Genomic DNA, 14,054 nt, shown 5'->3' on the forward strand with positions numbered 1-14,054 from the left:
CTTGGAAGGCTGAGGCGGAAGGATCGCCGGAGCCCAGCAGGTCGAGGCTGCGGTGGCCGGGAGCGGCCACTGCACTCCAGTCTGGGCGACAGAGTGAGACTCCAACTCAAAAAAAAAAAAAAAAAAAAAAAAATATTCTTTGGACCTCATAAGCAGATACAAAAGGTGAATTTTCAAATTAACTTTATTTAAAACTAGCATAGATAAACATTTTAACAACATACTATGGTGTAATTTTAATCTGAAGTTATTTATTGTTCATTGACATTTTACCCTGTTTGATAACTGAGCAATATTTGACCAGTTTCAGATACTTTCTTTTTTCTTTTTTTTCTTTGAGTAAGATCCTCATTCTGTTGCCCAGGCTGGAGTGCAGTGGCATGCTCACAGCTACCACAGCCTCGACCTATTTGGCTCAGGCGATGCTTGCGCCTCACCCTTCCAAGTAGCTACAACTATAGGTGTGTGCCACCATGCCTGACTAATTTTTTGATGTATCATAGAGATGAGGTCTCGCCGAGTTGCCCAGGCAGGTCTCGAACCTCTAACTCAGACAGTCCTCTCACCTCGGCCTCACAAAGTGCTGGGATGACAGGCCACCATGCCTGGTGTAGATATTTTCATATTTTATTGCAAGAAACTAGATGTCACTATCACTTTGGAGAGCCTATGAGGGATTGTACAGAGACTGGGTCCATTTGTTCCAACTGTATGTGCACCGAGCATAAATTGAATCATACTAACAGTAGATTAGGATCTAATTTATTTTCTGAAACCAGGTGAACTGTTGATATCTAAATTGATTTTAATTTTGGTTTTTGGATATGGAAGCTTTTTATGGCTCAAATAACAACCTTGCTTTTGAAATGATGGTCATTTTGACCTAAATGATGACTGTGTAGAATGATGATGTCAGCTTTTAGGGTTTAGCTTGGCATGTGGCACTGTTAAACTGTTTACATGTTTTCTCATGCTCATTGGAGGAAATACTGGAAAGAGAAAAATCACCGATATGTCGTATGTTATTTCCTGTCTTGTCCACAGAGTAGCCCTGCTTCTTGATAGTTAACCTTATTGATTATGAAATGTAATAAGCAATAAGAAAGAATGCAGTTTAGTGAACTCCAATGGAGTCAGTGTCTGCAAACCCCAGCCAGGTTATGAGCTGGATCAGGAGGGCCCAGACACTTCCCATGTGCCCCTCCTGTTTGTAACTGTTGTCTCTAGTTGTAGCCACTACCCAGACTTCTATGGTGATCATTTCTTTGCTCTTTGTTAATTTTATCTTCTTGTTAACCTTTAACAACCAGTAATAATCTTTAACCTACTTATGTAGCCTCAGTTTTCCTGTTTTGGGATTTCATGTAAATGGAACCATACTGCATTTTTTGGTCACTATCTGAAGAACCATGGTATAATGAGAGAATCATGTTCCGAGTCGGCGAAACCCGTGTTCTCAGCTTAACTTCCACATTTCTTAGCTGTGTATCTCTTGAGAGCAAGTGGATTTCATGTCTGGACTTCATTCGAAAATAGGAATGGCTTTGTCATCATCGTCATCAGTATTATTTTGAGTCAGAGTCTCGCTGTGTTGCCCAGGGTGGAGCGCAGTGGCACAATCATGGCCACCACAACCTCATCCTGCTGGGCTCAGGCGATTCTTCTGTCTCAGCCTTCCAAGTAGCTGGGACTACAGGTGCACGCCACCATGTCTGGCTGAGTTTTTGTTTTTATTGTAGAGACGAGGTCTCCATGTTGCCCAGGCTGATCTCGAGCTCTTGGGCTTGGGCAGTCCTCTTACCTCGGCCTCCCAAAGTGCTGGGATTACAGGCGTGAACCATCGTGCCCAGCCACCTTGTGTGATGATTATTAAAGGAGGTGATATATGTAACAGTAAACTAATGTTTACTCAGCAGAATATGGTAATGAGACTATACTCTTGTTTTAATGAATCTTAACACTGAAAATATGATACTTAGTGTTAAGAGACAGTTATTTCACTTATGTATGCTCTATATTTGCTAGGTTGGCACATAACGAATTTTCTCATCTTTCATTCACTGCAAGGCATGTTCTAATACACTGCAAATTATGAGGTTGGGACAAGTTAAGGAAGTTGTTCAAGGTGACACCTAATGAATGATAGACAAAGGACTTAAATCTAGATTTATCTGCAGAGCTTGGAGTGTTTTCCACAGAACAAATAAAAGTTCTCAGAGACAGACCCGGCATAAAGTAAACTCTGAAATACTTGCTTTTGGTATTGCTTTATTTCTTAATGATTCTTCCTTGTCGCCTATGCTTCAGTATTTTTAATATCAAATATTTGGACAGGAGAGATTTTTCTCTAAGTGTGGCTATATCTTTGATATGAATACATTCAGCTCTTACGTATAGATTCGTGTGTTTGGCTGTTACTTTTTTATTTAGTTATTTGAGTCTGTCACCCAGGCTGGAGTGTGGTGGCCCAGCCATGGCTCATCACATCCTCAACCTCCTGGACTCAGGCGACCCTTTTGCCTTAGCCTCTCAAGTAGCTAGGACTACAGACTCGTGCCACCCATGCTTGGCTCATTTTTAAATTTTTATTGTAGCTACAGGGTCTCATTGTGTTGCCCAGGCTGGTCTTGAGCTCCTGGGCTCAAGCAATCCTCCTACCTTTATCTCCCAAAGTACTGGGATTACAGGAGTGAGCCCCTGTGCTTGGCCTAAATGTCTTTGCATTTGCCAGTGACTGTTATGAAAGAAATGAGCATATGTTCATGTAATACATGAATTAATTTATGCAATGTATAACATGTTTTATCTCTGAGTCTTTGCCATACCTGGCCTGGCTAGCCCTTAACGGTTTTTGTTTTTCTCCCTAAACGCTTTCTTGTTGGTTACATTGAACCCTATGTCTTTTGAGTTATTTCATTGTTAACGTTTTCATTACATATACTGCCTTTGGTCAAATGTACTTCTTCTGTTAGTGATAGTTAATACTTTTTGCTTTTGTTTGTATTCTGTCTTCTATGTCAGCTCGACAGTTTGAAAACATTTTGTATTTCCAGTACCTTGTTTCGAAGTTCATCGCTTTCCTTGGAAGTGCCTGTTTGGTTATCTTAGTCTAAATCGAGATTCATGACGTGAGGGCAAGGACGTACACTTAAAGGTCAAGATGTCTTCCGATTCTGGCTTTATCTTTCAGTAGCTTTCATAGTGTAAAGTTAACTTCTCAGAGCCCGTATTTCCTTATCTGATAAGGCAGTTAATGATCTTGTTAGGGTTAGACAAACCCAGGTACAGAAACTTGCATAGTACCTGGTATATGAATATTTAACTTTTAGTATACGCTTTTCCCTCGAGCTATACCTTCTGTCAGAATTATATTAGGTACCTTAAGTATATCTTCTTTCAAGGAAGAGCTAACTGATGAGGTGATTTCATGTTCGTTTCATTTATTTTTTTTCTTTTTAAGGGTTAAAAAAAAATGGTTGACAGAATCTCTATTGTTATTGTCCTGAAAGGGCTTTGACCTTGTAGACAATGTCCTCAGGTATTTCGGGGGTGGGTTTAACTTTCATTTCTTAACTCTTAGTTCTCTGGTATACCTTTTTGTGTGTGTGTGAGTTGGAGTCTCACTCTGTCTACTGCAGCTTCGACCTGCTGGGCTCAGGCAGTCCATCTGCCTCAGCCTTTCAAGTAGCTGGAACTATGGCCAGCTAATTTTTAAAAATTTATTGTAGAGACAAGGTCTCACCATGTTGCCCAGGCTGGTCTCAAACCCACAGGCTTAGGCAGTCCTCTCGCTTCTACCTCCCAAAGTGCTGGAATTACAGGCATGAGCCACTACGCCTGACTGGTATACCCATTTTTTAAATACTATTTTCCTTGTGTCAGATTGCACAGTTTAGTTCTAGAACAGCCACTAGACTTGACTACACTGATTTTGTATCTTACAGCCTTGTTCTTTTTATATTTTATTTTTGTTCTTTGAGGTGACAGATGCATTTGCCTAGTGAGTTACTAACTAGTGATAGAACGTCCCCATTTAGTATAGATGAGTTCACTAGCTTGTTTCTTGGCATACCTCTCTCATTTTCAAGTTTTGTTTTCTGTTTGATACAGTCCAACCTAAAAACAGTAATCTTTAGTATTATGAAGAAATCAGTGAAACAGATTAACAACATAGTCTTAATAGTTTGAAGTCCTGGCTTTTCATTAGCAACATTGTTATTGGATGCCCTGCAAAAATGAATCTTAGGTACATAACAGTAAAATTTCCAAAAGTTAGTGTAGGCATGAGTAAGGAGTAGTTTTTAAAAAACACACACTTGTTTCACTGATAGAAATTGACAAGAAAGTTAATTTTCGTATTAGTAAATAACAGCTTTAAGATAGCACAATCTGAGTAGCTGCAAATATTGTTTGTCATGATAACCCTCAAATAACTTGAGTTACATTAAGGTTTTTGAAGCAGTAGATGAAATTAAGCTTCATTAACTAATTTTAAACTTTTTTTTAGGTAAATGAATTGGTGGATGCCAGAGATGTCGGCCTTGGTGCTTGGTTTGAAGCACACATACATAGTGTTACTAAAGCTTCTGATGGACAGTCACGTGGCAAAGCTCCACTGAAGAATGGCAGTTCTTGTAAAAGGACTGATGGAAATGTAAATCATAAATCCAGAGAGAACACAAATAAATTGGACCGTGTACCCTCTACGTCTAATTCAGACTCTGTTGCTGCTGAGGAAGACGTTATTTATCATATCCAGTATGATGAGTAAGTGCTCATGCTGTTGAGGACTTTATTCGTGTTTTTGTTTATAGACGCGAGATTTCAAGATCCCAGTTCAAGATCACTTTAAGTAGCGTTGCTGAAGAAATCATTTGGAGGTCATGTTCGGTCTGGTACTTTGTGTTTGTTTTGCTTGGTGGCTATAGTCTAATGAATAAGGACCCTTAACCAGTCATCTCTGTCTCTTAAGGGGTTTTCTTTTCAGTATCCTCATACTTGGCTTCATTTTGGATGTACAGGTTTCTGTGTGTCTCTCTATTATGTGAAAAATTTGATATGTATTTTCATAGCATTTAGTATTTTAGAAAGTGTATTATACCGTGTGGATTAATAGCCATTAGAATGAGATTAAAATGTTTTGAACAACTTTGTTTTTTTGTTTTGTTTTTTTGAGTCTGTCACTCAGGCTAGAGTGCAGTGGCATGATCAGAGCTACTGCAGCTTCAAACCTGCTGGGCTCAGGCAATCCTTCCGCCTCAGCCTTCCAGGCAGCTGAACTACAGGCACGCGCCACCGTGCCTGGCTAATTTTTTTATTTATTTTAGAGATGAATTTGCCACCAGGCCGGTATTGAATCCCTGGGCTCCGGCAATCCTCTTGCTTCCGCCTCCCAACGTGCTGGGATGACAGGCGTGACCCACCATGTCCAGCCAGGGCTTCTTAAGATTTCTTTTGGGTTAAGACTATCCAAAGGATAGGTCTTTCACTTCAGTTGGGTGTCTTGTTAGAGCACAACATGCAGTACCTTTGCTTTGGGGGGGCGGGGGGGCATTTTTTAATGAAGGAGAAATCTGTCTTGATCTGAATGACCAGAGAATGAGTTAAAGAGAATCTAAATCCAACATGCATGAGAAGACTAAAATTATCTGTCCCAAATAATTTTATATGATGGAATTAAATGTTTCAATCCTGGCAACTTGAAGATATAATAGCTGAACATTCTTTGAGAAATTAAAGATAACAAGAGCTTAGTGGTAGGTAAACATCATCTCCTCTTTGAAAAGAGAAAAGGGATATATAAGATGTAATATAAGATGCATACAATAAATGAGTTTCTGAATAACAGTCCCAGATAACAAAAGGCTAATGCGAGCTCCTAAAAATCATTGATCTGATATGGGTGTGATACAAAGACTGTTAAGGTTTCATTTTTCATGATTAAAAAAATGAATTTTTGTTTGTTTGTTTGTTTGTTTTGAGTTGGAATCTCACTCTGTTGCCCAGACTGGAGTGCAGTGCCCAGCCACCGCAGCCTCGACCTGCTGGGCTCTGGCGATCCTTCCGCCTCAACCTTCTGAGTAGCCAGAATTACAGGCGTGCGCTACCACGCCCGGCTGATTTTTTTGATTTTATTGTAGAGATGAGGTCTCGCTGCCCAGGCGGGTCTCGAACCCATGGGCTCGGGCAATCCACTCGCCTCAGCCTCCCAAAGGCGTGGGATTACAGGCTGAGCCACCGAGCCCGGCTAAAAAAAAAAAAAAAAAAAATGAATTTTTTATGTTTTTAGAGACGAGGTCTTGCTATGTTGCCAAGGCTGTTCTCGAACTCCCGGGCTCAAGCAATCCTCTTGCCTCAGCTTCCCAAGCTACTGGGATTACAGGTGTGAGCCTCCGATGCCCAGCTCCAGAAGAATGAATTTTAAAACATAAGGAAGTACATGTTGATTTCAATAAGTCGTCAAAGGTGTTCTTACTTCCTCTGATGAATTGAAGAGAGCTAACTGAGGATATAGCCTAACATTAGTAATAAACAGATTTTTTTTTTTTAGTCATAAACTCCAAGTGAGTTAGTATAATGTGGCTGTCAAATGTACTGTAAACCTGTTTTATTAGAAGTAAGATAGGTAATGTGGAACATGCTAGATGATGCTACTATTGTGCTGGACTGGCTATTCCCTGCTTGGACTATTGTCCTCTAGTCCCCAGGCTTTAAAAACAAAACCCACAGGACTTGGTGGGTGTTTGGAGTAGAATTCAAAATTAAAACTATGATGAAGAGGACCTAAAGAACTAAATACTTAGTGTGGAAGACCTGGGTCATATTTTAAGAACTTTTTCTAGAAGGAAGTTCTGTACAGCATAGAAGGTAAGTTTCAGGGTAACCTAAACTTTCCTACCAGTCAAATCTCTAAAGACAGAGAATGGTCTGCTTTGAGAAGTATCCAATAAACAAGCACTGGCCATCTTCAGCCATAGACTGGGAGACATACCGCAGGTGATGCATTGCCAAGAGAATTTATAAAGACAGTGATTGTATTAATTGGCCTCTAACTTTAGGGTAAGTTTTACCTCTAAGACATTGTTTCTCAAAGTTCCTTTTTTTGTACTCTAAATAGGCTTTAAGTAATGGTAGACCACCGTCCCATTTCATTTATAATACTGATTAAGTACTACTGAACTTTCCTCAAATAACTTTTCATTTTTCTCCTCCTGAAGTAATCTGCTTATTTGGCAAACCTCTGCAAAGTAGTATCTTCAAACTTCTGAGAGCAGCAGTGTAGTTTGAACAGACAAAGGCAGGGAAGGTATGATATGTGGAATTAAGAAATTTGTCTCTGGAATTTTGGGGGAATATGCAGTGCTTGTCACTTTTAAATGGAGCCGTTTAAAAGCTATTTTTGTAGTAAACTACAGATCTCATTCATATATTACAGGCAACAGAATTGCTTGCTGAATCAGACCACGATAAGTAGGTGTTCTCTTGCATCTTCAATCCCTACTCCAGCTAGAGCAGAGTTAAAAACAATTTTAGTCTATGGGGGATGATAGGTGTTACCGACTTATGTGGTTTCTTATTAGAGGAGTTTCAAAAACCAAATCTAAAAAATTAAGATACAGTAGTAGACATCATTCTAAAATGTAAGTGAAATCATTTGTTTCCTAATTTTTCTTCATTTTTCCTCAGAATTGCAGATAAACATTATAAGTTCATGAAAAGTAGGTTATGTGAAGAGATTTGGAATGTTTTAAAATTTGAGTTTTGCTAGTTTGAGAATGTTCCTTTTCTATAAATTCCTTGAACGTAGGCTGAATTGTTGAAGTCTATGAATATTCTGTAGTTTATCAGTGTTATGACAATTATTAGGCTGTCTACTCTGTAGTTTACCTCTTGATGCAGATAATAGAAAGCAAGCATAGCCATGGTTCACATCAAAATGCCTAATACAAAGTAGATATATGTGGGATTTTTTACTGATTGATATTATATACCATGTGTCTGTCATCACCTTTGTTTTAGTAGAGCTCAACCAATCCAGTCAATACTTAGGAAGAGCTTTAGCAATTGTTATATTTAGACTCTAGAGATTTAGATTCCAAGGAATTCTTGAGTCATTTTTAAAAGGACCCCTTTAGCGGGTATACACAACTTGGCTGTGAGGACAGCTGCCATACCCCTCAATCCCCGATTACTGAGGAGAAGCTATACTTGAAGCTAAACTAGTTTTAGTGGTATTTTGGATGGAAAACAAAAGGGAGGAAGATTTAAAAGTAAGGAAAATGTTCAAGTAATGAGGGAGGCCATCAGTTATAAATCATTAGATGGTCAATTAAAAAACAGCGAGAACATCAAATTTTCCCTTATTTCATGTTGGTAAGCTTGTTCTGCTCATTTTTATAGCTTCCCACGTGTTGCTTATCCCCACTCGTTTTCCTCTCTGTAGTTAAGATATTAAAAGTTAAGATTTGTATCTTTAAGGGCCTTAATTGTCCAAATTCACAAAACTGACTGTGGTTTTGTAAGTGGGGACCTTGAAGCTATTCATGAAGAGCCATGAACTTGACTGAAGAGAAGTAATAATCTTGAAGGACAAGCATCTCCTTAGCTTTTTTAAAATCGTGTCTACGGTGTTTTAGGTGGTGTCGTCTTACATGCTAGACTCTGAGCATAATTCTTACATGGATGCTATATAATCTTTAGCATGACTATGATGATGTTAGTTACATTAACTCTCATATGAGGATACCAAGGGTTGATTATAGAACTTGCCAAAGGTCACATCTGTTAAATTATCGGACTCCAGAGCCTAAGAACTAACCGATATACAATATTGTTCCTCAACCTAGACATAGTACATATTATTGTTAAGTAGCCTGCACACCTCTATTGCCTTCAAAGGTCAACCATTTTATATCAATAGCAAGTATGATCTAAAGACTTGCTTTAAGCCAGGCATGGTAATTCCAGCACTTTGGGAGGCTGAGGCGAGAGGATTGCCTGAGCCCAGGAGTTTGAGCCCAGGAGTTTGAGACCAGGCTGGGCAACCTTGTCTTTACAATAAATAAAAAAATTAGCTGGGCAAGGTGGTGTGTACCTGCCGTTCCAGCTACTTGGAAGGCTGAGGTGGAAGGATCACCTGAGCCCAGCAGGTTGGGGCTGCAGTGGCCATAAACATACTACTACACCTCAGCCTGGGCGACAGAGTGAGCCTCCAACTCAAAAAAAAAAGAAAAAAGAAAAAAAAAGACTTGCTTTAGACTTTGCCTGGGATTTAACTCAACAACTTCTGTTGAGTTAAACCATAAGTATGTTTGCAGCTGGGGCTATCTCACTGAATTTTATCTGTATTAGTTATTTGTACTCTTTATCAGCAGACAAATGCAAAAATCTTAATCCTGCTTTTGTATTGAAAAAAATATATTCTTAGATTATTTGGGTTTCATTGTTTTTTTTTTAATTAAAAATTTTTTTTATTTTAAAGATGTAGGATGCAATTCAGAATTAGGTATATAAGTGGTCATCATACAGGTAAAGTTTGGGCCTCCCTGTGGTCCCCACTTTGCCTGGTTTGAAGTCAGGTCCCCTTATTGATGTTATGTGGCCACCTCCTCCCCTGGCATTGTCCTGCTACTGCCAATCCCTTTCTTATTGTAATATGGTAAATGTTCAGGGCCCTCTTATGAGTGAGAACTTGTGGTACTCAGTTCTTTTGATAGATCACTGAGTATGATAGACTCTAAATCCATCCAAGTTGCTGCGAAGTCCATAATTTTGTTCTTCTTTATGTCTGTGTAATACTCCATTGTATGTATGTACCACATTTTTTTATCCAGTCCAGTTTCATTGGGCAGCATGGTTGGCTCCATGTTTTTGTTATTGTGAATAGTGCTGCAGTAAACATCCGTGTGCAGGTATCTTTTTTGTAGAGTGCTTTAATTTCCTCCAGGTATATTTCCAGAAGGGGGATTGCTGGGTCACTTTCTAGTTCTGGGAATTGCCACACTGTTTTCCATAGAGGTTGAATTAGTTTGCATTCGCACCAACAGTGTATAAGCTATAGTTCCCTTTTACCCGCATCCTCACTAGCATCTGTTGTTGTTTGTTTTATTAATGATGGCCTTTCTTACTGGAGTTAGGTGGTATCTCAATGTGGTTTTTGTTTTGCATTTCTCTGATTAGTGATGCTGAGCATTTTTGCTCGTATATCTTCTTTTGAAAAGTGTCTATTCATGTCTTTTGCCCACTTTTTAATGGGGCTGTTTCTTTTTTTTCTTTTTCTTTCAGCAAGTTTCAGTTTCTTGTAGATCCTAGATGTTGGGCCTTTGTCAGATATGCAGTTGGCAAATATTTTTTTCCCATTCTGTGGACTGTCTCCCTAGTCTCTTGATGGTTTCTTTTGCTTTACAGAAGCTTTTCAGTTGATTGTTTAATTACCTAGACTAGTGGTTCTAGATCCTGGCTATACATTATCTAAGAAGTTTTCAAAAAGTTTGTGTATGGGACCTACCTCTGCAGAACTTCTAGTATAATCCTTCTGAGAGGACAACCCTCCCTGCTACCCCCTTCAATGCTAATGACCAGCCATGGTTGAGAACCACTGTCTTTTACAGGTGGTTCTCAAAGTATGATCCTTGGCTTCATCTGTTAGAAAATCAAATTCTTGATCCAGATGATAGGATTACCTGAGCCCATGGGTTCAAGACCAACCTGGACAACTTGGCAAGACCTCATCTCTACAATAAATCAAGAAATTAGCTGGGCGTGGTGGCGTGTACCTGTAGTTCCAGTGACTTGGGAGGCTGAGGTGGAAGGATCACCTGAGCCCAGCAGGTTGAGGCTGCAGGGGGCTGTGAGTGTGCCAGTGCATCCCAGCCTGGATGACAGAGTGAGGCGCTGACTCAAAAAACAAAAAAAAGAAAAGAAAATTCTTGGACTCACTCCAGACAGACAGATGATGAATCTCCAAGAGATGTGAGGTGGCCCAGCAATTCTGGTATCGTTCTGATAATCTTTGAGTGATTCTGATGCATACAAGTTTGACAACCACTCGTTGAAGAATTTGTTTTGACCCAGTCTTCTCTATTACTGTCAGGTGCCTGATGCTAAAGAGCTCCATGGGAGAAAGGAGTTGATACTATCACAGTGTAAAAAACAAATAGGAAATACATTTTATTAAAAGCCAATATGCAACACCTGAAGAATGTGAGTGTTCTTATTTCAGCATGTCTAGGTGGTTTGTGGCTTGTTTTTTCTTTTTCCATTTTGTTTCCATATAGACAAAATCGTTAGAACTCAGTGTTTTCTAAAATTATATCTTATTCAAGCTAAATGATGTGTGCCTTTAAATGAGGGACCATTTTCCACTATACCGTCTTTACTCATATTAACTTTGCATATAAAGTAGCATTCATATTGTGTTTATGGAGAATTTATCTATTAAATTCTTGGTTGGGAGGAAAATAGTATGTAATACTTAACTGTTCTGAGATCTAGTCCTGGTTTCCTGTGAAATTAGGCTCTTAAATATGCCCGTCAGTCCTTCTAAGACAAACTTCCTGAAATCGAAATCTGCGGTTCAACTATATCTCAAATTCTTCCCTGATTATAAAATACTTCTCATTGAAATATTATGCATGAATGAAGCAACTCAGTCTCTATTCATTACAGTGTAATCAGCTCATAAATTTTCAATTCGGGGGTTCTCTAAAAGAACACTAACATAAGGTCTTAGTCATATGGGCTAGGCTGTAATTTTTAGGCCATAATTACCACACTACCACCTGTCCTCTTTGTCTTTTTACTGCCACGGATTTAACATGTACCTTTGATTAGTATTACAGGCCAATTAAAAAGGTAGATTTAAGAAAAGTATTCAGCCGGGCTCGGTGGCTCAGCCTGTAATCCCGCACCTTGGGAGGCTGAGGTGAGTGGATTGCCTGAGCCCGTGGGTTTGAGACCCGCCTGGGCAACTTGGTGAGACCTCATCTTTAAAATAAATCAAAAAAATTAGCCGGGTGTGGTAGCGGACACCTGTAGTTACAACTACTTGGAAGGCTGAGGTGGAAGGATCGCTGGAGCCCAGCAGGTGGAGGCTGCGGTGACCGGGAACGGCCACTGCACTCCAGTCAGGGTGACAGAGTGAGACTCCAACTCAAAAAAAACAAAAACAAAAACAAAAAAACACATGGGTAAACAGTTGCCAAGAATTTATTTATAGTGATACCCAAATTAAAGTATAGAGGCTTAATCCAGTAACTCTCATGTTAAAGTAACACTGTGTGCCAAGCAGTATACAGATTATTTATTGGTTTGTCTCATGTTATCTTCATAGAAACTCACTGAAGTAGATAACTTTTTAATGTGTAAGGTGGGAATAACTAAGGCTTAGGGGGTTAAGTAACTTGTTCAATGATAGATAGCTAGTAGGTATCTGACCCAGATTCAGAAAAGCACATGCTTGCAGCTATCCTACCATACTGCCTCTCATTTTGGGAGAAGCATGCTTATAAAAAAGGTTTAGGCTAGGTATGGCAGCTCACTCTGTAATCCTAGCACTTTGGGAGGCAGAGGCAAGAGGATTGCCTGAGCCCAGGGGTTGGAGACCAGCCTAGGCAACATAGTGAGACATTGTCTCTACAAAAAGGCTTAGAAATGAGCTGGGGGTGATGCTATACACAGCTCCTCCGGAGGCTAAGGCAGAAGGATTGCCTGAGCCTGGGAGGTTGCGGCTGTGGTGAGCCATGATCAGGCCACTGCACTGCAGCCTGGGCAATAGTGAAACTTGGACCAAAAAAGAAAGTATTATAAAACATTGTCTGTAGATAGCTTATAGGGTTGTTCATGTAACTTTAACAATGTGCTTATTTCTGTAGTCATAGTGCTTTCACAAAGCATACCATAAAAAAGAGGTTCTCTACTTGTCCACAAACTCCTGTGTATGTTTTCATGTACTTGTTGTATTAAGAGTTTTTTAAACCAAATAAGTTAAACTGCTGCTTTTAATTCAATGTCAAGGCTTTACCATGGAATTGAGATAAAATGGTAATATTACAGCATCGTTTAAAACATTGTGGTTAACTTATGTTAGGCTATAATTAAAAGCTCATCTGGCAAACGTCTTAAAATATGTTGTCATTGCTCCCAGCATTCTTTAAGAATTTAGAGGTATTCTTAGCCTGTGGAACATGCTTTTGAGTAGCCTTAATTATGGCTACTGCAAATAGAAGTCAACCAATTCTGAATAAAATCAGTGGTATTTTTTAACCCCTCTCCCTCCCCTAAATCAGTGGTATTTTAGATGAAAATGGTTCTATAAAGCAACAAAGCTGATTTTCTTAAGTATATTGATGTAGAAGTCTATTTCTAAAGGAGTCACAAAAATGTTTTGAGCAATGTCAAATTTAATAATTTCTAGGTTTTTTTGGTTTGTTTTTGGAACTGTGTAGTGTACAGTGGTGAATTCATGGTTCACTGCAGCTTTGAACTCCTGGGCTCAAGCAGTCCTCCCACCTCAGCCTCCCAAAGTGGTAGGCTTACAGGTGTGAGCCACCTCACCTGGTGATTTCTAGGTTTTGATGGGAGAAAGAGTAGATTTTTCTTGAATGGTTTTTTATTTTTTCTTTTTGAGTTGGAGCCTCACTCTGCCGCCCAGACTGGAGTGCAGTGGCACGCTCATGGCCACCACAGCCTTGACCTGCTGGGCTCAGGTGATCCTTTAGCCTCGGCCTTCCGAGTAGCTAGAAGCACAGGTATGCGCCACCATGCCCGGCTAATTTTTTTATTTATTGTAGAGATGAGGTCTCACCAAGTTGCCCAGGCTGGTCTTAAACCCCTGGGCTCAGGCAGTTCTCTCACCTTGGCCTTCCAGAGTGCTGGGATGACAGGCATGAGCCACTGTGCCCGACTGAATGATGTTGAAGTGTCATGTTGCTCTTGAGTCTGGAGAGCTAATAGACAAGAGGTTTAATTTCGGAACCCTGTTGTAATTCGCAGTCTTCCCCATTACTCATTGGTTATTACTGATGTGTTTACCAGACTTAGAGTATTTCCTCTCA

General features: G+C 39.7%; 1 protein-coding gene across 1 annotated transcript in view; it reads left to right on the top strand.

The window, feature by feature from the left end:
* UHRF2 (ubiquitin like with PHD and ring finger domains 2) overlaps positions 1-14,054 on the top strand; it is a gene marked incomplete at its 5' end in the record, with an annotated part of 69,597 nt that overhangs the window by 7,669 nt on the left and 47,874 nt on the right. Inside the window, one exon of the mRNA XM_008059900.2 lies at positions 4,508-4,767. Within this exon, the coding sequence (XP_008058091.2) occupies positions 4,508-4,767 (260 nt within the window). The remainder of the gene's footprint in view (positions 1-4,507; positions 4,768-14,054) is intronic.

This window comes from Carlito syrichta, unplaced genomic scaffold, assembly GCF_000164805.1.
Source record: "Carlito syrichta isolate Samal-C Ts95f unplaced genomic scaffold, Tarsius_syrichta-2.0.1 Scaffold304428, whole genome shotgun sequence".
NCBI classification, from domain to species: Eukaryota; Metazoa; Chordata; class Mammalia; order Primates; family Tarsiidae; genus Carlito; species Carlito syrichta.